The sequence below is a fragment of the Galendromus occidentalis genome, unplaced genomic scaffold (assembly GCF_000255335.2).
Source record: "Galendromus occidentalis unplaced genomic scaffold, Mocc_1.1 scf7180000077483, whole genome shotgun sequence".
Classification (NCBI taxonomy): domain Eukaryota; kingdom Metazoa; phylum Arthropoda; class Arachnida; order Mesostigmata; family Phytoseiidae; genus Galendromus; species Galendromus occidentalis.
The window spans coordinates 135,217-157,848 of NW_003805471.1; the positions used below are offsets into that span (position 1 = coordinate 135,217).

The window sequence follows — 22,632 nt, forward strand, 5'->3', positions numbered from 1 at the left end:
AAACGCTCGCGGAGTATAAGTCTTTTCAGAGGGGCGACCGGACTTGGAAAAAAATTGACACGGGTCGGTTCCCGGATTCGGGGGAAAGGCCCATGGGCAATATTGTTCGTCTGGTCGAGACCTTCAATAAAGCTCAATATGTTTTCCCCCGATATCAAGCCGTTTCCGAGAAAACGGAGCCGTAGTAAAAAACTACGGCCCGTTTTCTACGGCCGTAAACTACGGGCCGTAGTGCCGTAGTTACGGGATGCATATGACCAATTGAACCGGTATAATGTCAATCGATACACTTCCCCCACTCTGAGCAGCCGTTTGCTCCTCGGCCCCGGAAATCTTCAGCTGAAGCATGCAAATCCGCAAATCCGCTCCAGTACGACACTTCGAAGAATCATCGAGGGTATTCGGATCGCGCGGCTCTCAGTGATCGGCCTCGCGCTGCACCGCTGCGTCTCGCAGATGCATCATCTCGTCCATTGAAGATTCCCGGCTTTGGGACAGCGGCGCGGCGTGGGCCTTCGGGAAAGTTGCCGGCGACGGGACATTGAAGGAACGTCGTGCACAGCACGAAAATATCATCGGATGCCTATTTTGCTCGGAGATCCAACTGCAAAGTCACGATTGTTTGCGAGCGGACGCTGGAAGGTCGCGCCGTCGGACGTGCCATTGGACAATGAATCCGAACAAAGTAGGATGGATGCGGTTCGATATTCAGAGCAGTTTGCGATCCGAGGACGCGTTCCCGAGGTACCGCCGGCGTGATTCCCTTGGAATTTTCGCGCGCATCGAATCCGTTTGTTGATGGGAGAGGGCGACGGCCTTGTTCGCGACTGGTTACCATATCCGGTCCCTTTTGCCTGTCTCGATTCTTAGCGGAAAGCACGTTTCGCGTCACCACGACTTAAAAGTAAGTTTTTACCCGATCTGACAAGCGGATACACCCTCAAATCGGAGTGTGCCGTCCCGATTGTCCGGTCCAAGTGATGAGAAGCATCGGGAGCTAAGATTTCCGAACGCTTACGTTTTGAACGTGTGCCGACAGCGGACGTGTAAGCCTAGCCACGTGGTTTCGCACTTCTTACGCGAACTGAACTCGTCTGTTGACGTCTAATCCCTTCTAATTGGACGTACATTGACTGTTGTACTGGGAGACATGAAAACCTCCCGAGATACTCGAGTGTCCCACCGAGCTCGGTGGGCGCACGACGTCGCTCATCATGTCCTGACCGCCATCGGACAATTAAAATGCTAGGACGAACTATTTCGCTATTTCAGATGCGTTACGTCGCCGCATACCTCTTGGCTGCCCTCGGAGGCAACGTCAAGCCGTCCGGCGCTGACATCGAGAAGATCCTCTCCTCGGTCGGAATCGAGTCCGACAAGGATAAGCTGAAGAAGGTACGTAAGCCCCTGATAGCACTGTTGTAAAGCACCGCTAACTCTGTGATGCGCTTCGGGTGGGAATTTTGCTCATGTCAAGTACGAGGCACATCTTTGACACCCGGAGAGCTTCTCAGAGCGCGCCGGTTGTACGATGATGCGAAAGCAAGATAGCAGAGCTCACTGTCAATCATCTCCGCCCATCCCGAGCGCGGGGAAGCGAAGTGGGAACTGGTATAAGAATCCGACCCCCTCATTCCGGGCTCGCATGGCTTGCCGCTCCCCGCTGGAGCATTCTACAACATTGGAGGGGATCTTGAATCTTCGTCCAGTGACTCAGAATGCAATATTAACCCCTCGCGTTCTCCCATGTCTGCCTTCCGGAGGCTGTCGTGTCATAAAGCGCGGGTACACGGTTGCTCACTAACATCTAGCACACCGAGACGTCTGCTTGCTGCATCATTTATGCTTTCCATCATGTTTTGATACTGGCGCTTCCCGGAGCGAAATATCCTGACTAGAGTATCGGGCTCGGATCATCAATTCTAACAGAACAAACTTCCTCGCCGTCAGGTTGTTTCCGAGTTGACTGGGAAGGACCTGGAAACTCTTATCAAAGAAGGATCCGAGAAGCTCGCCTCCGTCCCCTCCGGTGGAGGTGCCGGCCCTGCCGCCGCAGCGGCTGCTGCTCCAGCTGCTGGAGAAGCTGCAGCTTCGAAGAAGGAAGAGAAAAAAGAAGAAGAGGAGGAGGAAGACGAAGACATGGGCTTCGGACTCTTCGACTGAGGATATCGTCGATGCGACCATCGGGACGCACAATAAACCACGTCTGGGATTCAGAAATCTCCGCGACGAGCTGTCGAACAGATACTCTCCGTCGCGGGATCTCCGTGAATTTTGGATATGGGAAGGAAGCTCGCCTTTTCTTTTCAATCACAAGCGGACTCGGTGGGATATTTCCTGTTCTGCCATGTTCGGAAACTCCGACTCAGAACGGAAAAACTCCGCCGAGGATCATTTTGTTGCTATTCGCATCTTTCTCGGGGCTATATCGAGATTCGATCTTCTTCGGGACTTCGGAAGAGCACCAAGCATGCCAGAGATCACTCATTCATTCGTGGCCGATTGTGATTCGAGGGAAGAAGATTCGGAGGTCGAGAGGTTTGTTCCTCGGGATAAATTTCACGATACGAGTGAGGGAAAAGAGGGGGGAGGGGGGACATCTCGACGACCGGCGAACGCAAGGCAGGCGAGGCGATAAACATGAAGAGCTCAACGTTTAATAGAGCATCGAGATCAAAGAGGTGACTCGCGGTGGATGATCTCGTGAGGGGGCCAAGAGGAAAGGAGAGAATGGGGACGAAAGACGTCGCACTGGGTTTTGTCCGGATTAATACTGACTTTGAGGGACGGCAGGTCGTAGCAAGGGTGGTGAGACGAGAATCGTGTTTTTGAATGTAATCCTTGCGCTCATTCGCGATAGCAACAGCGCGTGAGTGGTCAGTGATAGATCCACCTGAAATTAGGAGGATTTTCTCATATAAAGAAAAAAGACAAAGCCTCCCATGACTGAGCCTTGCGGCTTGCGGTACCCCATGGGAGATGTGGAGGGCGGACGAGGTGATAATATATTCCATCGGAAGCGTGAGGGATCTGCCAGGCGGATAATGAGCCTGGCAAGGGACTGGTCGATGAGCCCAAGATTTGCGAGGATCTGGAGAAGAATAACAAGGTCCAGGCCCTAGGCCATCAGATACCTCTGCAAGATCAAGGAAGCTGCCCATAAGCACACGCTCAGAGTGACCGCTGTCGGGGAGTAAGCTACGAAATCCAAATAGGGCCAGGCAAGGGACTGGATGAGCCCAAGATTCGCGAGGATCTGGAGGAGGATAACAAGGTCCTGGCCCTGGGCCATCAAAGGCCTTTGCAGCATCAAGGAAGCTGCCCATAAGCACACGTTCAGACTGACCGCTGTCGGGGAGAAAGCTACGAAATCCAAATGGGGCCGAATCGGTGGTCGGAAGCCATCCTGATGAGATGACAGGAAAGAGCGGGATGACACCAGGACATGGAGCTCAATGAGGATCCACTCCTCAAAAAGCTTCGCTAAGAACGTCGGATTCAGAATACAGATAGGGCGGTCATTCTTAGGCTGATACTTGTCACCTTTTCCCTTATACGGTAGACTTAGAGACACCTCATCGAATGAAGCCAGAGAAATCGCCCTACGGATGGACGGGCTCAAAAGAGAAGTTATTGGAATACTTGGTGGCAGATCCAAATCGATGCCTCAGTTTATATGCTAGACTCGTTCCGAATATCGGAGGCATAGCGATGATCACCTTACTGCTTCGCGCTTCGGGCTCCGCGCCGTCGAACTTGGAGGCGAACGGCGCGGATGCCTGCTCGGTAAAGACCTCTCGCTGACGAGCTCTGCGCTCGACGTGTTTTGACGGCGGCACGGCAGCTGAGCGAGTTTAGGGGGAGACCAGCACTCTAAGGCGGCCTTATAGTGAGAACGTCGTGGTCGTGAATAATCGCTCGAAGACATATGACTATGTGAATGTGATAATAGCGAGCAGCTGATGTCGAAGAAGAGCGAGGCGTGCCCTTTCGGAAAGAATACACCCCCCATTTTCCGCTGCATCGATTTGTGACACCGTGACAGCTTCTGATGAGAGAGTTTTTTTTCGCGATATAATTCTCCGTAAATCCGATATCGAGGACATGGTATAGATATCTGATTCGCATTTGAGTGAATACCTGTGCGAACATTCCGCTGCGCGATAGATGTCAGCATGAATCGTGGTAGAACTTTCTACGATGTTTGCTGGAGCCCAAAGGATACTTCGAAGTGAGTAGTCATCAGCATCTGAGGCTCTGTGCATTTATTAGGACTCAATTCGAAAACGCCTGAGTTCTAGAGTTTTATTCAACCGAACAATTCAATTATACGTGCACGCATCTCGTTCGCTGTAAAGTCAAGAATGGTAGCTCCGTCGTTCTATGGGGCAACGAAACGAAGTCCCGACTCACGCACCAGTATCCAGTATGAATGCGAACCCACAAAATGAGTCTGAGCCGTGCCTGGTACCAGAATCGAGATGTACTCATTCCTCATTGGAACCTCATGGAACAGTAAACAATAGAGACTTGCGCTCTCCTGTCCCCATGATAGGAGGGCTTTTGGGATGATTATCCTCAGCCAGAACCTTCGATTCGTAGAAGGCTCGGATGATGCTCGACTGAGAGCTTCTTACTGCCAGTAACTTACTGGCCTCCGGAACTTCCGGGTTTGAGAACGAATACCGTAGGCTACGACGGATGCTTGAAAGAATGTTTCAAATCAGGAGCGCCGCCTTGTTCCTTCAGGTTCTTGACTGCAAACTTCGAAGAAATTCGACTGTATGACGTCATCACGTTATCGCCGGACGGCAAAGTCGTGCCGGGCGCATCGAGGCTGTCGGAGAGCACTGCTGCCAAACTCATATGGAAAACATCGGACATAAAAGGAATCAGATGCATCGATTGGTTCACCAAACCTTCCTACAAAGGTAGCAGTAGTCAGCGGGAAGCTCTCACGTCTCTCTTTCAGATCAAGGACTGACGATCGATCCTTTTTGTGGATTGCTCGATCGTGACTTCGATTCTGAGCGTATATTCCAACAATCTCGATTCCAGGGACCCTGCTGGCTGTGGGCTGCGAGAATGGCGAGGTTGCCCTGTCTGGTTACGGAACGGATGAGCATTCTATTAGAGGACTGACGCTGAATGCGAAGCCGAGCACTCATTTGGTAAGACTTGACTGCGATCCCAAGGAATCCACATCGGCCGTCCAATAAGCTGAATTGCTATCCCACTCTTTTCTTACTTAGGTTCGACCGTGCAATGACGTCCGCTGGTCGACTAAAGATCTGAAGCTCGCCTGCGCTTTCGAGAGATCGAGGGGGGAGGCTTCCGTTCAAGTCTTCGATCTCGAAACGATCCGGAAGGACGACGCGGACAATCTGTGAGTGAGGCGGATATCGCATCTCTTGGTCTCGACGAGCGACCGTCGCACGCGGAAGCTTTCATCCGAATCAGCTAGGATCACAAGACACGATTCGTTTCAGTAAGCCCATGGTGTCATTCGGACACCAAGACGCCGCGCAGTCCGTGTGCTTCACTCCCGAATCTTCGAACTACTCCTCGGCGCTTGTATGTGGGACAACAGCGAGAAAGATCCGCGTTTTCGACATACGAGAACCGTCAACGACAACGGTGTCCGGGAACACGGCCGCTATATACGGCCTGACCTTCGATCCATACAACGCTGATAGATTGGCATCTCATGGAACCGTACGCTTCCGATAACTCATACCGATCGTGGAAATGGAATCCGAGAATCGTATTCCAGGATGGCTCTCATGTAACTCGATTCGATTTCCAGGATCTGATCTGCATTTGGGATCTCCGCAATTTGAACACCCCCATGATTCAGATCCGAGATCAGAGCAATATTTCGAAGCTGCGTTGGTGTCCGAATCGATCGAATCAATTGACAGCCATTCAATATGAATGCAACTCGCTATCCTTGTTCATTGTGCGGGACATGTACCTCAGTCGGGATATGGTGTCGGACGATTATTACGATCATACCGTCATTCGTCACCTCCAGCGTGAGTTAGCTCCCCGCTGCTTTCCGATGATACGCTCAAATTTTTCCACCTTATCAGTCTTTCGCTGCATCTTCCTGCGGATTCGGGGGAAATTTCGCTAAAATGATCTCCGTAGCCCACGATTCTCGCCGGAAATTCCAGCTCGCAGTCAGCTGAATCTCAGGTCGTTCTCGTGGCATCCCGAGGCCGAGAATCGAATGCTGATCTATGACAGCGGGGACGAGATCACGGACTACACAATCATCGATCAGATAACATTGAATTGGTCGCCCGTCTCGGAGATCATATGGACCCACGGAAAGAAAATTGTGCATCGTCTTCACGAAGCGGACGCCCTGTATAAAACTATCGACCCTCTCGCGGCGAGAGTGCGGAAACGAGCCAAGAGTGGCTTCGGTTGCGTGAAAAATGTGAGGAGAGAGGCATCTTCATCCTAGCGAGGGAATCCCGGAGTGGCCTCATTTCGTATTCCTCTCTTTATCATCGGTGGGCGCCTAATATTTTCTTCGCCCCCCCAGGCCACGAACATCTGCCTCGATTCGTCCCTTATCGACGATGACCCGCCGCTGCTGAACTTGCATTGCTGGTTGAAAGAACTCGAATCTTCGGAGAATACTGGGCCTCGCCTGCTAACCGGGGTTTACTATCTCCTCGAGAATATTTCGGAGTCCACCTCACACTCCGGCAAACTCGCTCTCGATAACTCTCCTAATAATGTCAAGTATCTGTCTTACTACGATCATCCAGCACGGCGAAAAGTCATGGCGCTCTTACAAGCTATCGATCACAGAGGCGAAGAAGATTGGGCTCAGAAAGCGGTCGCGGCTCTGTTCCAACTCGACATGCGGAAAGTCATGGAATACCTGGAGATGCCTTCGAAAAACGGTGATTTTCTATCCGAGGCTTCTGCTCGTCTGGATCGATCGTAGAGTGACGATCTGTCGACTGGGGAATCCTTCTCACAGTATTTTATATATATACATGATTTCCATGACTCCCCATGGTCGCGGCTTGACCACATGATATTACGCCTCTAGACCAGGACTTGAACTCCGCCCTCGTGGCCCTTGCGATATCTGGATACAGTGAGCAGAAAGGCTCAACATGGCGCGAAATGTGTGCCACTCTGAAACCTCATATACGCAATCCTTACCTAGCGGCCATCTTCGCCTTCCTAATGTCTACAAGCGATGACTATAATCAGGTGAGCAGGGAGGGCAGAGTTCTGACACATGCATACATCCGGGGACTGGAGAACGGAATTCCTGAAGCAGCCGATATTCCAGGTGCTGAACACATCCATAGCGGTACAAGACAAGATTATGTTCGCCTGTAGATTTCTGAGCGATCTGAAACTACAGCGCTTCATCAAGGAGCAGACTCAGGAGTACGTTCGCGCAGGGAAAATAGAAGGCGAGTAGAAGCGCCCGATCCACGTTCGTCAGACAGAAGGGAGAACCACAATATCGCTCGCGGAAGCAGCGACCAGCGCTCGATCGTCCGAGCTCGTCATTTATCCATCTATCGCCGCAGGTATTCTGTTGACGGGACTGCACACCACTTCGGACAGGATCAACACGCATCTGCTCGATCTGCTACAAAACTTCGTCGACCGTACCGCGGACGTTCAAGCCGCGTCGGCAATCGCAGTGGTGACTCGAAATCCTCAGATCATCGGGCATGAGCTAACTCAACGTTGGATCGAATGTTATCGGGGACTGCTGAATCAGTGGAGGCTGTGGACGGAGAGGTACCCGGGGCTTAATGATCCAATTGTCAAAGTTCCTCCGAGGAAAACTTAGCTACGTGACCGGAGTTCAACTGAGACGCTTGAATTCCCTTCCAGGGCGCTCTTCGATTGCGCGATGGCTCCGCCGATGGGCCGGAGCGTACCACCCCAAATTCGGGTCCATTGTAACTACTGCCGGAAGCCCATCTCCGCTCCTAATGAAACTCGAGGAAGGCAAGCTTTCCGACCGGCGCCGCCAGTGCAAAGGGTGAGAGTGAGCTTCCCGCAAAACTGGCGTTCCGTCGCTTCCGATTGGTGATGTATCTCTTGACATGAGGGAGTACTTCTTCTGCAGATAACCAGCTGTCCCAGCTGTAGGAAGCCTCTGCCCCGATGCGCGATGTGTCTAACGAACATGGGAACGCCGATATCTCGACCGAATCGAGATTTGAAGGAGACTAGAGATGCCGATGCCGTCCTGCATCAGACGGAAACGAGTCAATTCGGACGGTGGTTCACGTGGTGTCAGAGCTGTATGCACGGGGGGCATACTCAGCACATGGCTCATTGGTTTGAGTGAGTACCTAGTTTCCGACAGCCTGTCAATCAATGCGACCCGGTCGGTCGAGTCCGACTTTGAGCTCTAAATCAATACACCTGAACTTCCAGGAAACACGAGAAATGTCCGGTGACCGGATGTCAATGCAAGTGCGCTTCGATCGACGTGTCGGTCAGTCATCATCTCCAGAGCTTCCAGAAGCCAGCTGCTTGAAGGATCGCGACCGAAAGAGGAATCCGCAATCTACTACGGTCACTGGGACGCCGCCGAGATGCCAGAAAACTCGAGGTGCGGCGCTCCCGTGGCGAGGAACTCAACGACCTTCGAGGGGAGGGGGGGGGGGTGGTCGTTCCCACGCGCCTGAATCATACGCTCCTGTGGGAGTTCGATTTCGAGAGCGATTTCGAAGACGCTGGCGGGGCGTGAGATCCTGTCGATAGCTTCCTTCCCTGGGGAGAGCGACGGGCGCAAGTCAGGGAATGCTTCTCGGACGAAGTGCGCTGCGATCTCTCATTTCGACCCCGTGTGGGTACGGGGTAACACACCTTGTAATTTTGTAAATACAGTATTTGCGATACTTACTCTGCATCCGGACCCGATTTCTCTTCGTGAGCGATTTTTTGCAGTCCCAAAATAATCAGAAGACGGCGAACGTCAACAATCGAGGCAACGCCTGAACGAGTTTATTTCCGTTCAACTCAGTACATACATACATCAAACCCTCCTTGCAAGGTGGATATCATCTACCTAATATTTACAAGCCTCGTGTAAACCCTCTCACCCTCTCTCGCGGGTAAACTCTGTTGTGCGCGTTTTAAATTCTACAATGACCACATATGCGCCCAAACCGGTAAGAAACCCAGACAGAGAATTGGGAAATTCGCAGCTCCGTATATATACCAATCTTCTACAGTGAATAGCAAGAGTTTCTTATGAGCATTGAACGCCTGCACCAAATGAATTTTCGGGTCGCTCACGTCCCATCTATCCAGGGCGACTGAATGACAAAAGAGGACGATATAAGTCAAAACGAAAGGGTTAACCAAGATCTGGACGATGCGCTGCAGCAACCTGAGCGGCAGATAGGTATTGACACCGGCGGTCAGGACCGCTGGAACAGTCAACACCGCGACGAGGACCGCGAGCGAGATATTCAGCATCGCCAGAGGACCGATCACGAGCAAATAATGGAGCAGCATCAGCAGTCTCTGAGGTTGAGGGTCAATCGCCCGCTTCGTGCCGATCGGTAAAACGAGGAGGTTCGCCGAGGCGCCGATCATGAAAGCATACAGGGCGTCCCGTGTGCTGAAGGAGAGAACGCTCTTTACCATACTCTCCCCCTGAACGGGCGAAGCGAATACTGCGGCTCCCAGCAGCTGTACGAGCAATACCAGGGGTGAGGCTTTCCACAACAGAGTCATGTACGCCGTGGGTTGTTGATCGTGGAGCTCCAGGAGCAGAGCGATGGATTTCAGCGCGACGGGACTGATGAGAATTCCGAAAGCTCCCATGTAGTAGGCGATCGAGATGTATCTGTCCATGCTCGGTAGATAGTAGTAGAAGAAGGATCGATGGAATCGCTGGAGGAGATTGTTCACCGATCGTACGAGACCCTCTATCACCCGACCGATATTTGTCAGGGTCACGTACGAATACCCCCTCACTTTGGGTTGACCTTGCAGGGTCAGAGCTTGGATTGCGAAACGGTGATAAAGTCCATGGGCTGCTGATGGAGCTCCAGTCGCCTGCTTTGTCATCTGACTGAAGAGATTCATGACGCCCCCTTCCCATTCGAGGCTCCTGTTTTCTGCGGCGACGGGGTCCGCTCGATCTTCGAGGATGTACGGGACTGCTTCTCTTTGCATCAAATTCTTGCACGTGTTCACCAGGTCCAAGTTCGGCAGCTGTCCATTCAGGCCGAAAATTTTAACGTTCACCTAAGAGAGAGAGCGGTGCGTGAGGGAACTTTTTCGTGATTCTCGACGTATCGGGTTGTCGTTCACCACAATGAACGCAATCAGACGTCGAGACTCGGGCATGGATGTACGTACGCCGATCTTCCGACGTTTGTGAAAGGAAGCCGCCGCCCAGCTCACTTACCTGGTCGACGTGCTTGTCTTGCAGTTCCAGGTTGATTGCGGCAAGGATGTTCCCTGAACGAGCATCCAGGCTTCCCGGGAGGAGAACTCCGGGCGATGTTTCCACCATGTGATAGGCATCGAGCCACGCTTGCAGCCCGACAAGTTCGTGTTCAGTAACTACGAATATGATGTCCTTGGACCAGTAGATTTTCTTACGGAACTGCCTTGCCAGTGCAATCATCGTTGCTATTGATGCGAGGTTCGATGCGTGAGGAGATGTTGCTGCGCGAAACGGTGCCGATATCACAATCGCTTCAGTGCGAGATGCTCGGGGAGCCCTCATGATCGCGAACAAATTCTCCCCATGATGCAGCTGTCGACTTCCTATCGGATATGCCAACGTGAAATTGTGACGATAGACTTCCAAGCCCGCCTGTCTGAATTGACCTGCGAGCCAGGCGTACGGTATGCTCGAATGCGACTTCACTTCGGATTCAAGCGTGCCAAGGATAGATTCGGCCTCTTGCGCTATTCTTGTACTCCTTTCTACCATGCCGGGAAGTAGGGAGTTATCAGAAAAGTAGGTCTGATCGTTGACTTCAGGCGACCCCAGGCAGATGAAGGCAGCGATGCCCAGAGGATACAGAAAGCAACATAGAACACTATTGTACTTCAAAACCGCCGAGAGCAGAAAGTGTCTTTGGGCAGACGGTGTCATCGAAGACCCCATGGCGACACTCGTGTCCACCGGCCCCTCACTCCGAATATCCGTGAGGAGGAGGAGGAGGCGACGTCGAAGGGGGGCCGCCGGGTCGTGGGAGGAAGAAGCGGCCCCAACACAACAAAACGACGACGTCAGGAGAGGAATGAGAGAGAAGAGGAGGGGTCCCAATGTGTACAAACAATTCACGTAGATGGATGCATCTCGTTGACTTCGTCGACGGGCGCTCGACGAGACCAGTGAGCTTCATCGGACTCGCGGCGGTGTGTGTGATGTCGCCTCTGTGTTTTGGATCGGCGCCAAGGAGGCTAGAAGAAATGTGGCTAGAAAAAAACCTTGCGTGTTTCTCTCTTGTGGTCGTGTACGCTCTCGTACTGAACTCCAAATAGGCATGGTTCGCTCGGATATGGGGCGAGCCGTCTCGCGAGAAGTCGTCATCTCATGGATCATTCTATCAATCTCTTTCGCACTCGCACTGCGTCAAGTTCGAGTGCATGAATCCGTCCGCGGAAGCGTATCGTGAAAAATCGGGGGAAACATATAGGGAAGTAGCGGCGTACGCAAGAGGGGGGGGGGCGAAGGAGGCGCAATGGTGAGCGAGCCGTGTACAAGGACGCGACTTCCCCGACGCTATCACTTCAGAGGGCCAACGATGCTTTTTGCTGCAACATTCCCCAATCTTAATCGGAAAAAAAGAACGTTCATGAAGGGAGAAGGGAACATCGGAGGCGATACCACGTCGTCGTCACGGACTCTTCGGTCTGTCATCAGGTGGAACCCAATCTGAGTGATAACCTGGCAGAAGAGTACACACCTGCTGTGTATCGCATCCCTGATGAGTTCCATCGCTACCTGATCGGCTAAAAAACTCGACGACTTTCGATCAGGATCACCAATTGTATTTATTGTACTAGCGGACACTGTCCTTGCCGATATCTTGATGGCCGAGCCATTGTTTTGGTGATGACAGAATGCACTGGGCGCTCCTGCAGGCAGCATCCCATGGAATCTGCCTTCATTCCCAAACAGAGCTAAAATCACCGGTACGATTCCTTCGCTCCTAGACGGAGCAACAGATTCGACACGCATACTGAAATGGAGAGAAATCTTCCAAAAAGCTCCGCTCGCGGTGAGGAGGTTGAGATCGATGAGATTCTGGAGAAGACGAGGGTCGCCATCCGCCGGTCTCGAGGCAAACGACTCAAGAACACTCAGCCTGTGAGCAAATGGATGGCACTGGAGGCTCAGAGGGACGACTCGACTCAGTTTCTTCGAGGTACGGGACGTGGGTTCCCCCCACCCCGGTAACCGCTGCCGCCCCCTCGAGCAGGTCCACCGCCGCGACGATGCCCACCAACGTTCGTGTTGTTCTTCCGCATAGCGTTGTCTTGGTAGCGGTTCTGTTGAGCTCCTCCGCGTTCGTGGGATGGCGGCCCACCGTTGGAAGTTCTGCTCTGCTGCTGGAAAGAGTTCATACCAGTCCTCTCGGTTTCCTGCGAATGCGGAGGAACTTTTCGCTCATCGAATCCTTCTTCACCACCCCATCCTGGGACCTTGGCGAGTTCGACATCTTCCACCAACACCTGGGGGCGAATAGATATTTAATACTTCCGACTACTGGGGTATCATTCGACGCGGGTATGGTCTGAGGCAACAATCGATGGGAGAGATCGACTTTCCAGGCAACAAAGAACGAAGGCTTACTTCTTCATAGTTTCCATATTCGACGAATTGAACAACGCAGGTTCCTCCGGTTGCTGCCATTTCGTGAACGACAGCCCGATACATACGATTATCCTCCCAATACTTCGCGAATACTCGCTGGCCTGGCTTGAACTTGTGCGTTATCGTACTGCTCTGGCCCATCTGGGATTGGCCGGGCTTCATGTCTTGACGCGGAGACGGTGCCTTCTCGGAATGCTGTTGGCTGGGTCTGCTTGCTGTGGAGTGATTTTCTGCGGCTTCGCGGGGTTTTTCCGCCCCTACGCCCGCTGAAGACAGCGTGGGGAATTCCGATACGTAGCTATCCTGACGCTGATTACGTCCTGCAATGGTTCAGGTAAAGAATTTTAGGCTGTCCGCTCTTTGTCGAACGTCGTTCCCAGCGAAGAGACAATCGTTCTCCATCTATCAGTATCTGAATGACAAACCAGTGTTGTTGAACCGAGAGTCGCGCTGATTGGGAGCTCTCTCGTTGGCTCGGTAATCCCGTCGATCGTCGTCCCTTCTATCGTCTCGCCTCCGATCATCCCTTCGATCATCCTTCCGCTCGGGTCGTCTGTCGTCTCGTCGCTCGTCCCTCCTTTCATCCCTCCGATCGTCTCTACGGTCGTTTCTTCTGTCATCTCTTCTATCGTCCCTCCTGTCGTCCCTCCTGTCGTCCCTCCTGTCGTCTCTTCTGTCTTCTCTGTCTTCCCTCCTGTCTTCTCTTCTGTCGTCTCTTCTATCGTCTCTTCTGACGTCTCTCCTGTCGTCTCTCCGGTCGTTTCTCCTGTCTTCTTTCCGATCGTCCCTCCGATCGTCCCTTCGATCGTCCCTTCGATCGTCCCTTCGATCGTCCCTTCGATCGTCCCTCCGATCGTCCCTTCGATCGTCCCTTCGATCGTCCCTTCGATCGTCCCTTCGATCGTCCCTCCGATCGTCCCTCCGATCTTCCCTCCGATCTCCTCGACGATCCTCTCCGCGGTCGAATCGCTGTTCCTGCTCACGGAATCCGCCGCGTCCGGTCGTGCCTCTCCGCTCCTGACGGAAGCCGTCCGAGTTCTCCTTCGAGCCCGACCTGAATGGATCAGCATGAGTTGCATCAGAATCGCGATGGATCACGGATAACCGACGTACGTGTAGAACGGGAACCTACCAGTTCTTCTGACGTCCTCCGCTCTCATAAGCATCGTGACCGTTTCCGTGGGCTGGGCGAAACTCCTCTCTGCGATTTGGTTGCTCTGGTATGTTCATCTGTAAGGCGTCGATTCCTCTTTGAAGGACGTTCTTGAACCTCGTGCTCGCGTCGTGGATCTCGAGGCGCATCGTCGCTCCTCGTCCACATAAAGACGTGAATGGCGCGTTCATACCTTAGTGGAGATCATGTCGAAAAGCGTCGTCGGATTCGACGGTTGCATACTGGGGTGATCTGAAGTTCCCCTGGACCCTTCGTCTGGATTCCGGCCACCACGTTTTTTCGGGCCGCCCCTAAAACGGTCCGCATTGTCATCGCCGCGGCCACCTTTTTGCCCGTTCTCCCGATTAGCGTCCCCAGTGCGACCTGACTGACGATCACCGCGATCCCCACGGATGGTGAGAGCCTGGAAATCGAAAGAAATGTCTCCAGACACAGTGGGAGCGAATGGAGTTTCCGAACTCCCGGCTCCATGTAGATGCATGAATTACCTGGAGCGCAGCCGTGACGTTATAGCTGTTGTTTCTCAGTGCGTTCGCTGCCGCTTCTGCGGAGAATCCTTTGGCGCAAATCTGAGCGATGTCGGCATCGTGCATTTCTCGGGCACCGCTTCCAAAAACTTTCTTCTTCGCGGTCGGCTGATTGGCGGTCACTTCCTCAATATTCGACATGCGGTGTCGCTCGAAGGCTTCGTTGGGCGCAACTTTAGTCACTCCAGCCTGAAAACTATCGCGTTCAATATTGCGCATGGGGAGCTTCCGATCCGCGAGGATGTGGACTATGACGGATCCTCCAGCACTCACCCTCTCCATTGCTCTGAAAGGACCTCCGGTCTTCAGTTGACGGATGAGGTCTTTGTTGATCTGTTCCCCGAAAGGTACCCACGGCGGAGGCCCCGCCTCCCCTGAACTCCGTTTGTGCTGCGAGAGATCCTTTGCGAGTTTCCACTTGTCCACGAGTTTTTGAACTGTTCCGCCCAGAACTTTGAAATCCCTGCCGGAGACATCCCAGGCTTCAGAGCTCTGCGGCACTCCCCACAAACGGACGTGAATGGGCTGGCACGGAGCTGTTCTTCAAGAAACTACATGATTCGATGCCTCGAATTTCGGAACAAACCTTTCCGAAAGGATGATAATACCGTTGCAAACCGGCACCGACTGAGGATTCAGCAGTATCTTCGTTCCAGGACAAGTATTCTTAATGCTCACGCTACTTTTGCCCGACAGCACGGCACTGAACTGTGTGACTCCATCAGTCAGGTATATGCGGAGCATTTTATTGTCACGCTCATTGTCTTGATCGGATTTTGGAGCGCTGACGTTACGAATCCGCTGTATCTGATAGACGGCAGGTCCGGACACCTTCTCGGCGTTCTTCAGATTTTTAGCGAGCTCCTCTGGAATCGACCCTGACCCGATTTCGCTGAGATCAGTCTGAAAAAGAGTTTAGCCTGTTTTTAGAACGGAGGGAAGGTCTAGATCTGATCGTACATGATGAATAAGGACGCTGGTTCGGACGGAGAGGCTCAACTGGAGTCGGCCCTGAATTGCGCCCCGTCCGCGGAATATCAGCCTATGCTCTAGCTCTATCCGCTTCCGGCCCAGCGATTCGAGACCGACGGTGAAGTCCAAAGAGAACGGGAGTCTTCATCCGGATATGATACATTGTTCCTAAGCAAGGTCAGGACTCCAAATGGACCGGGTCCTGCTCTGGACCCCCGTCACCGACCACCGATGATTAGATCCATTTCTGATGAGGAATAATCCGAGGATCCACAAACGAAAAAGGACGACCGCGATCCGAAAACTTACATCTAAAGCCCTCTGAATCACATCGATGGCTGAAAGCTTCTCAATCCCCTCACTCAATTCAGCGATCGCTTCGTCAGTGAGAAACCTTCAAAGCAGAGAGAGCACTGAGGTTAGTTCGACGTTCGTTACAGCAGCTAGGAGTTTCGTTCTCGAATCGAATGATGACAGTGGATGCCCTCATTCGAAGTCACCGAATATTGATTATCATCGAGAGACTCCCGAACGCATCCAGAGGAAAACGTCAGTGAGAATGGTGATCGCAACGGAGCTGCTTCACGAAGCGATTCGATGGGAAAAAACAGCGATCGAGCGCTGTATATGGCGCGGTCGAGGTTGAGATGAATGCTTTGTCGGTAATTCTCTACGCTTATGAAAAAAGTGGCGACATGAGCGCCGAAAACGTCGAACGCGAGCCGGAAGGAGCCGCTCTGAGAAAGCAGGGGAGCAATATATTTATGCTTATTCGCCGGCTGCACTCATTCGGTGCGAAATAGCCCGAGAGGGTCGAGGAGAACGATTCTTACCACCCGCGTTGTTCCAACTGATCCTTGAGCGACGATGCCATCCTGTAACTCAATACAGCGACGACCGAGGGGGCCGAGGATACGCACAATTTCGAAACCAGACGCGAAGTACTCACACGGCACGACCAACCGCACGAACAATCGAAGTAGTGACCTCGTCGAGGACGTCAATTCTTTTGAAGTTGGGAGCTCGTCTGTCTAGCGGCGCTGACGATCGTCGTCGTCGGTGTCTTCCCGTCTAAACAGAAAAAAACTCGAACGATCCAACTTGGATCATGGAAGCTTTTCGAGCAGGCGTTTCATATGCTGACATTTAGATACCGTTCTGAAGAACGTGTGCCTCTATCTCGGGCGGCCCGGTGGGAATAGCGAGAGGCAAAATCCTCACAGAGATGGTGTTTTCATGGCTTTGAATGTGTTGAGAGTGATGACAATGATCCCGCAAAAGACTATGTCAACCGGATCGGGCGGCCTATCACTCAGTCAGCGGGTCTAACTCCTGACTCAGGATCCGATAACTGTCGACCACGATCAAGACGCTTGCGGAAGCTCCTTCATCGATATGAATTCATTCGTTGTTGCGATGAGGGACGCTATGAGCTTCGTAAGCCACCAGCCGTCCCAGCGGTCATGCCATAGAGACGACGTCTCCGGACCCCAGAGTGACCGGCAAGTTTCGAGAAACTCGAATAGGCTAGCATTGGAGAGTTACTGGGAAACAAAGACGCATTTTCTGACCGGCATCCTTCGAGATGCAGGTCGGACAGTCGCTGCTCCCCAGTGAAATTCAGCGGCTTCTCCCAAAACACTCGAAGTCACTGCTTCGGAAAGAAGTTTCGCCTCAACGCACTCCAGAACCTCGCGACCTGCACACACATCGTATCGGTTATTCGTTCGTAGCCTCCAACGAGCATCGTGAGAAGCCTGATCAATGGGATCGAAAACTCGAAATGCGGCTCACCAAGACAGGACGCTTTCGAGCCCACTGACCCAGATATGAATCGTCCTGAATACCATTTCTGTCGGGATGGTTCTCGTTGAGGGAATGGCCGACTCCCTGAATCGTACCAGCAGCTGTAGCTAGGTGGTGGAAATTTTCAGAGGCGATCGTGGGAGTCGCCGATACCGCGAATCTGGGGTTTCCCACGGCGAAGAGAGCATCTCATGCTCACTCGATCTCGTTTTCGACTGCGCAACTTCGGTGATTCGGTTTCCTGCGACCAGATAGTCGGCATGAAGAGCTGATCTCGTCTACGCTGGCGTTCATCCTCCCGCAACCTCTGGTGCCGCGCTGCACCTCGCTGGCGATTTTCAGCCGTATTCCGCAAGCGACGGCAGCGCGGGCTGCCGTCACGGCAAACAAAGTTCTCCAACGCGCTCCGTGGCGCAGGTTCGCCCGCCGCGACGGAGGAACTCTAAGCTCGTCAGGGCCAATGATAATGCCACATGGATTTTTGATATAACTGTGCCCTGGCGTTCATGAATTCGCGTCACTTCAGTTTCACAACTCAGGGAGTTTTTTCTCATTGATTCCGCTACAACGGTGAACGTGTATCTCTCTGCTTCTGAGCGATTGTCTTTGCTGAGCCGGAGTTTCTTTCAGGGCCGGGGCCCAACTTATCTTTGTGATAGAAACTTTACTGAGCTCTCCCTCTGAGAGGCTCGCTCCGCGTGATCTCCATGACGATGACTCACCACATAGTTCACTCTTTCTATGAAGGGATAGATAAATAGGGAAAGATCCACAGATTGATCGATCCGATCCTTCCAGATCCGGCGGTGGAGCCCTCCCTGCGCGAGGCGGCAAACGACATTCGGCGGAGTGGATCTGTTTCTGATCCCAGCTGAGGAAGATGCGGAGTCAAAACTCCCATGACGACATGCGAGCTTCGAGAGAAGGCTGACAGCCTCGAGCAGTCCTTCTTCGTCCCAAGACGATCGTTTGCGATCCTGTGCGCAATCTCCCTCCTCGTCCAACCTCGCCGCCGGCGGTCGTAGGTAGAGAGAGGGCTCGTGGTGAGTGGTGAGGCTGCACGAGCGACCAATTGATGATGAAGTGATCAAGGCATTCGATCCCTCTAAAATAAAAGCAGAACGCAAGAAATTCGCTCGTCGCGGGTCTCCGGTATATGTCTATGGAGTTTCGACTCGGAAACTCTCATTCTCTAGCCCCATACGCCTCGAGAGGTTGCTGCTACAAGTAACTCAGGCGGGGCAGAGAGCAGAAAGAAACTTGATCCGCCGATCTCCCCTTTCGGAGTACTGCCGAGTCCTCCCGAACGCCTTCAAACTGCGGCGGCGACCGTCGACCAACACTCACCAAATCGCCAGCCGTCCGATTTTTCGTGAATTCGTTCCACTCAATATTCTGCGGATTGGAAATCGACGGACTCCTCCGGAACTCGACAGACTGGTCCTAACTACGCAGAGATCGCGTATCCGTAAGTGTTGGAGCATTATTCCTGGTGACTTCTGGGAATCACTCACATTCTTGCATCTAGAGGCATTGTATGTCTCGACTGGGGCCCTGCGCCTCACAAGCACCCATAAATTGTAGAAGGTCCCCATCATAGGCGGAACTCATCACAGGATCCTTTGAGTAATGCGTAGAATTCAGCTGCTCGGCAACACTGCCGGGGTGATCTAATAGCCTTGAAAACGCGACCCCCCTCTGTTCAGAAGACTCGATGAGAATCCTGGGTCTTTTGCTAATTCCCTTTATCTTATTCAGGAACAATTCTTCGGCATAAGACTCCATTGAGGTTCCAGGGTGCTGCCTTGGACGCTGACAGCCGACATGGCGAAGACGAAACCGATGAACAAAAAGTGCCCCCAGTGCGAAACAGAGGTGAGCAAGAATTTCATTGTAGCTTTAACTCTCTCAGTTCGACCCCGTGAGCGGAAGAACCTCACTAGCCTCCGCGGAAACTGCATTCATGGATATCGATGATTATTATCGAGGTATTCGTGGTTCCCATGACGAGTCTTTGTGGGCCACGAATACTTGCATCTTAACGCAGCCGAAAGTCGCAGCTTTCATGAAGCGACTCTGCACCTGCTTCGTCGCCTTTAGATCGTCATCGTAACGGTGCCTTTACTGATTCAGGTAGCGACCGCAACCAAGCTCTGCGGCTGTGGCTACAATTTCTTCGATAAAAGGAAGTCGAATCGACCTTCAGTGTCCTCGGAAGACGCGAACTCCAATAATCCAACGAATGAGCACTCAGGTCACGAAGGTAGACGACGAGGGGTGAGAGTCCGGAAAGAAACACAAACCTACGGGACGACTGTCCCCAGTGCATCTCTAGATGCAAAGATTCGCTCGCCGAAAGGTCAGTACAGGAAGGTTACGCAGAGTTCCTCCGAATCAGCGCCTCGAGAGCCAGCGGAGCTCGGGATCCTCGAAGAAGTCGTTTCAGTCTCACATCAGCAGTTCTTGTTTCAATTCTCAGCGGTAGTCAATACTGCCAAGAAACGCCGGACCAAAGACTCCCCCGTTGTGAACGACGAGGACACGAATTCGGAAGAGGGTGCCAAGCGGAAACGAGGTTCGTATATGAGCTCAATAGCCACACGCTTCTGGACAGTACCCAGCGAATTCTACTTCGGAAAGCTCCTGGCCAGATAATATTTTCGGCCTTGACCTAAATTCCATGGGGGAATTCGAGACTCCTTATGTGACGATTCCAGGTCGGAAAAATCGTGAGGAACGTTTTTTGGAGCAGGAAGAGAAGCTGATGTCGAAAATTTCGACGAAAAGAGCTTCGAGGTGAGTCGTTCAGCTCATGCGTAATGTTTGTCGACAATCGCAACTATTGCCGGATCCCATCCGCTCTGGCAGCTTAGATCCCGAATCGCGTCCCTCATCTCTGGTGGGCTCGCACGAATGAGGTGGAGGGAAGATTTTTCCAGTGCTTAAACTCGTGGGGGGCCTTGAACTCCTAGTTTTTAAGATAGAGCTCGGACAAACCCACTAAGTGAGTTAAATCTTCGCAGGTACGCCCTAATTCTGAATAATATCAATCGCACAATGCGGCAACAAAACTTCCACTTGGAGCAAACCCCGTCTTCCAAAGACACCCCTGCTGATGACGGGGACGAAGAGACCTGAAGTCTACCGCTTCAGATCAGCTCGGGAGTCTGCCTTAGATGAGCTCATTCGTTGCCTACCCAAGGCCCTAGAATACTGCGGGTCGGAATCTCATCCGGACAGCCTTGCCTCCCGCAAAGCTCCAATGTAAAATCACATCTCATGAGTGCATGTTCTCGAATCTGTACAGAGCGTGAAAGAACTTTTTGACTGATAGGTACGTCTTCCGCATATTCGATTCCACAATCCACATGTACATGAGCAGCATCATCGAAGCCCGGAGCGGACTCGGGAGCGATCGTCAAGTCCCGCGACCTGAAATCTGCAGGGTTTCTGAGTCCCATGGTCATCGTGCACTTTCCAAGCCCATTCAACGATACCCCACAGTTGGGTCCCGTTCGGCTCGCATAGCAAACGTTCGCTATGCCGAGAAATTCGAGAACCTGCGTCTTCCAGAATCTACAACGAGCCAATGTCCGCTCATCGATGGGCTCGAACGATAGCTGCGTCTTTCATTTGAAGAACACTCGCTCAGACGAGTGGCCTGCAGATATCCCAAGATGGTTCAAGGGAACGTCGGAGAGAGGGAAGCGGAAAGCGAATTACGATCCTCGTCTCAGGCTCGAATCCTCGATAGACTCCTGCGGGGAGTGGCGGATGCAAGAAAAAATCGAGAGGACTGAACGAATATTCGATCGAGTCCATGGAAGACACACTCACCCCACACTCCGGAGTGGACCCCGCGTTTTAGACCTCCATCACGAAATCGCCAGATCATCGCTGATCTCCTGGAGTCTGCTGAGAGATTGAGAAAAATTCGATTCCGTTTATGTTTATATTTTCGGAGCAAACTCGGAGACGCGCTCATCTTTTGCCCGAGGCGCCGAGTTTCTCGGTTCTCCCCTCTCATAGGGTCATTCACGGTTGCGTCTCGCTTTCGTGGCAATATCCAGATATCGAATTGTACCTTGTAATGTGGACATACGTCGACTGGCGAAGAAATAAACTCATGAGCCGCTCGTTGGTTTGAACGTTACGCAGCTGTCATGCGAGCGCCATCCATGATCAAACATATTAGATCAGTAAAGTTTCCCAATATAGGACTCGTGTGACTTTGAGTCTAAGTCGTATCTCCGGGTAGATCTTCATTTCTAACATATCACGCCTATAACACCAGAAATCGTCGGAACGAGGTTGATATCGGGAGTTGCGGAGGTATTCCAGCCAATCAGCATGCTCATTCAGGCCAGAAGGTATCCGGAATGACCCTACTTTGCGTTAGGAAGAATGCGCTTTGACCGTGGGGATAATCATGTTGGGAGACTAGAGTTCCTATTGGGGCGTACATCTTCCCGGAGGAGACCGAACATTTTCCGGCTGGACATCGAAGCATAGAGACGGTCGCCTGTCTTCCGCAGATCAGTTGCTCTAACTGAGCGTCAGCGCTGGGGAATTTCTCCGGGGGAACCTTCATCGGGAAGAATTACGAACCATATCCATCGGCTCCTTTGACTCTCCCCTTGATTCCCGAAGCTGGAGCACAGATCGAACCATTTCAATGAAAAGTCGTGGGACCAAAGTATGGAAAAACTCGGATATACGTATACATATAAACACCTCGGAGGCTGCGCCCAGAATGATCCGTGAACCTAGGAAGCTTCACGGGTCCAGAGCTCCTGCCCGTGCATCGAAGATGTGTTCGGCATTGAGTAGAGGAGATCGAGACCCGTTAAGCAGACGAATATGGAACTCTAGTCTGGTAGACTGCCCTTGGGAATACAGGACATAATTCCGAAAGGACCTGTGACGAGACCGTTTGAACCTTGCAAGTTTCAGTAGAACCTTGATGACGTTCGGACAAGCGGGCAAGAAGACGGAAACGGATATTTTCGCTCAGAAGGGGACTCCGTTGATAACCAATTCGACTGAAGTTTCCTAATCCCATTGGATCTGATTGGGAGGAGCCGACGCTGACCGTGGCCTAGGAAAGAGTATTCCGCCGTCAATGAGAGACTCGATCCCGGAAATCTGGCTCTTCACAGTCGGGGAGCGATTATGCCGTCCACTCAGTGTACGCGGACTCCCCGCGCTCATTGATCACTGACAGGCTGTGATGCAGGACTCTGGACAATCTCTGGGAACCAACGCCGAGCAGTTTCATGGCGAACAAGACTCGATTGTAGTGC

At 52.4% G+C, this 22,632-nt stretch overlaps 5 protein-coding genes across 8 annotated transcripts; 3 read left to right on the plus strand and 2 right to left on the minus strand.

Annotated features, from left to right (window-relative positions):
* Positions 1-825: 825 nt before the first annotated feature.
* RpLP2 (ribosomal protein LP2) lies at positions 826-2,291 on the plus strand. Of its 4 annotated transcripts, none has more exons than XM_018640354.1 (3): positions 826-904; positions 1,273-1,395; positions 1,951-2,291. In XM_018640354.1, exons 2-3 carry the CDS (start codon positions 1,273-1,275, stop codon positions 2,161-2,163), a joined length of 336 nt encoding a protein of 111 aa, XP_018495870.1. In that variant the 5' UTR covers positions 826-904; the 3' UTR covers positions 2,164-2,291. The 4 variants fall into 4 exon arrangements, with proteins under 4 accessions (XP_018495870.1, XP_018495871.1, XP_018495868.1 ...); XM_018640355.1 differs by having other exon boundaries at positions 846-908; XM_018640352.1 differs by lacking the exon at positions 826-904 and having other exon boundaries at positions 1,043-1,395; positions 1,930-2,291.
* Positions 2,292-4,175: 1,884 nt separating this feature from the next.
* On the plus strand, positions 4,176-8,536 carry mio (GATOR complex protein mio). Its single transcript, XM_029112060.1, has 14 exons — positions 4,176-4,231; positions 4,750-4,931; positions 5,059-5,171; positions 5,253-5,375; positions 5,461-5,715; positions 5,807-6,035; positions 6,177-6,445; positions 6,554-6,920; positions 7,073-7,239; positions 7,322-7,448; positions 7,569-7,785; positions 7,882-8,032; positions 8,120-8,340; positions 8,434-8,536. The coding sequence occupies exons 1-14, from the start codon at positions 4,176-4,178 to the stop codon at positions 8,534-8,536; spliced, it is 2,580 nt and encodes an 859-aa protein (XP_028967893.1).
* A 601-nt stretch (positions 8,537-9,137) lies between these two features.
* On the minus strand, positions 9,138-11,134 carry GAA1 (glycosylphosphatidylinositol anchor attachment 1). The gene is made up of 2 exons (XM_003745413.2): positions 10,424-11,134; positions 9,138-10,260 (listed from the first exon to the last, which is right to left on the minus strand). The coding sequence occupies exons 1-2, from the start codon at positions 11,132-11,134 to the stop codon at positions 9,145-9,147; spliced, it is 1,827 nt and encodes a 608-aa protein (XP_003745461.1). The 3' UTR covers positions 9,138-9,144.
* A 1,028-nt stretch (positions 11,135-12,162) lies between these two features.
* Positions 12,163-16,397, minus strand: LOC100900783 (tudor domain-containing protein 3). The gene is made up of 11 exons (XM_003745414.1): positions 16,357-16,397; positions 15,833-15,917; positions 15,138-15,454; positions 14,825-15,014; positions 14,513-14,740; positions 14,197-14,427; positions 13,983-14,080; positions 13,834-13,904; positions 12,830-13,170; positions 12,480-12,708; positions 12,163-12,215 (listed from the first exon to the last, which is right to left on the minus strand). Exons 1-11 carry the CDS (start codon positions 16,395-16,397, stop codon positions 12,163-12,165), a joined length of 1,884 nt encoding a protein of 627 aa, XP_003745462.1.
* Positions 16,398-18,661: 2,264 nt separating this feature from the next.
* On the plus strand, positions 18,662-21,482 carry LOC100900931 (UPF0547 protein C16orf87). Its single transcript, XM_003745415.2, has 6 exons — positions 18,662-18,797; positions 19,088-19,204; positions 19,463-19,688; positions 19,809-19,904; positions 20,047-20,125; positions 20,353-21,482. Exons 2-6 carry the CDS (start codon positions 19,154-19,156, stop codon positions 20,465-20,467), a joined length of 567 nt encoding a protein of 188 aa, XP_003745463.1. The 5' UTR covers positions 18,662-18,797; positions 19,088-19,153; the 3' UTR covers positions 20,468-21,482.
* The last annotated feature ends 1,150 nt before the right edge of the window (positions 21,483-22,632 follow it).

Excerpts from the sequence above, each read along its gene's own strand:
- RpLP2 (XM_018640352.1), top strand. The coding sequence starts at position 1,243 with ATGCTAGGACGAACTATTTCGCTATTTCAGATGCGTTACGTCGCCGCA. Across the intron at positions 1,396-1,929 it reads ACAAGGATAAGCTGAAGAAG|AACAAACTTCCTCGCCGTCA; the intron begins GTACGTAAGCCC and ends CAATTCTAACAG.
- LOC100900783 (XM_003745414.1), bottom strand. The coding sequence starts at position 16,397 with ATGGCATCGTCGCTCAAGGATCAGTTGGAACAACGCGGGTG. Across the intron at positions 14,428-14,512 it reads ACGTCACGGCTGCGCTCCAG|GCTCTCACCATCCGTGGGGA; the intron begins GTAATTCATGCA and ends TTCGATTTCCAG. Across the intron at positions 13,171-13,833 it reads GACCGGACGCGGCGGATTCC|GACGTAATCAGCGTCAGGAT; the intron begins GTGAGCAGGAAC and ends GAACCATTGCAG.
- LOC100900931 (XM_003745415.2), top strand. The coding sequence starts at position 19,154 with ATGGCGAAGACGAAACCGATGAACAAAAAGTGCCCCCAGTGCGAAACA. Across the intron at positions 19,689-19,808 it reads AAAGATTCGCTCGCCGAAAG|CGGTAGTCAATACTGCCAAG; the intron begins GTCAGTACAGGA and ends TTCAATTCTCAG. Across the intron at positions 20,126-20,352 it reads TCGACGAAAAGAGCTTCGAG|GTACGCCCTAATTCTGAATA; the intron begins GTGAGTCGTTCA and ends AAATCTTCGCAG.
- GAA1 (XM_003745413.2), bottom strand. The coding sequence starts at position 11,134 with ATGGGGTCTTCGATGACACCGTCTGCCCAAAGACACTTTCTGCTCTCG. Across the intron at positions 10,261-10,423 it reads AAGACAAGCACGTCGACCAG|GTGAACGTTAAAATTTTCGG; the intron begins GTAAGTGAGCTG and ends TCTCTCTCTTAG.
- mio (XM_029112060.1), top strand. The coding sequence starts at position 4,176 with ATGAATCGTGGTAGAACTTTCTACGATGTTTGCTGGAGCCCAAAGGAT. Across the intron at positions 4,932-5,058 it reads CACCAAACCTTCCTACAAAG|GGACCCTGCTGGCTGTGGGC; the intron begins GTAGCAGTAGTC and ends TCTCGATTCCAG. Across the intron at positions 7,786-7,881 it reads TGGAGGCTGTGGACGGAGAG|GGCGCTCTTCGATTGCGCGA; the intron begins GTACCCGGGGCT and ends ATTCCCTTCCAG.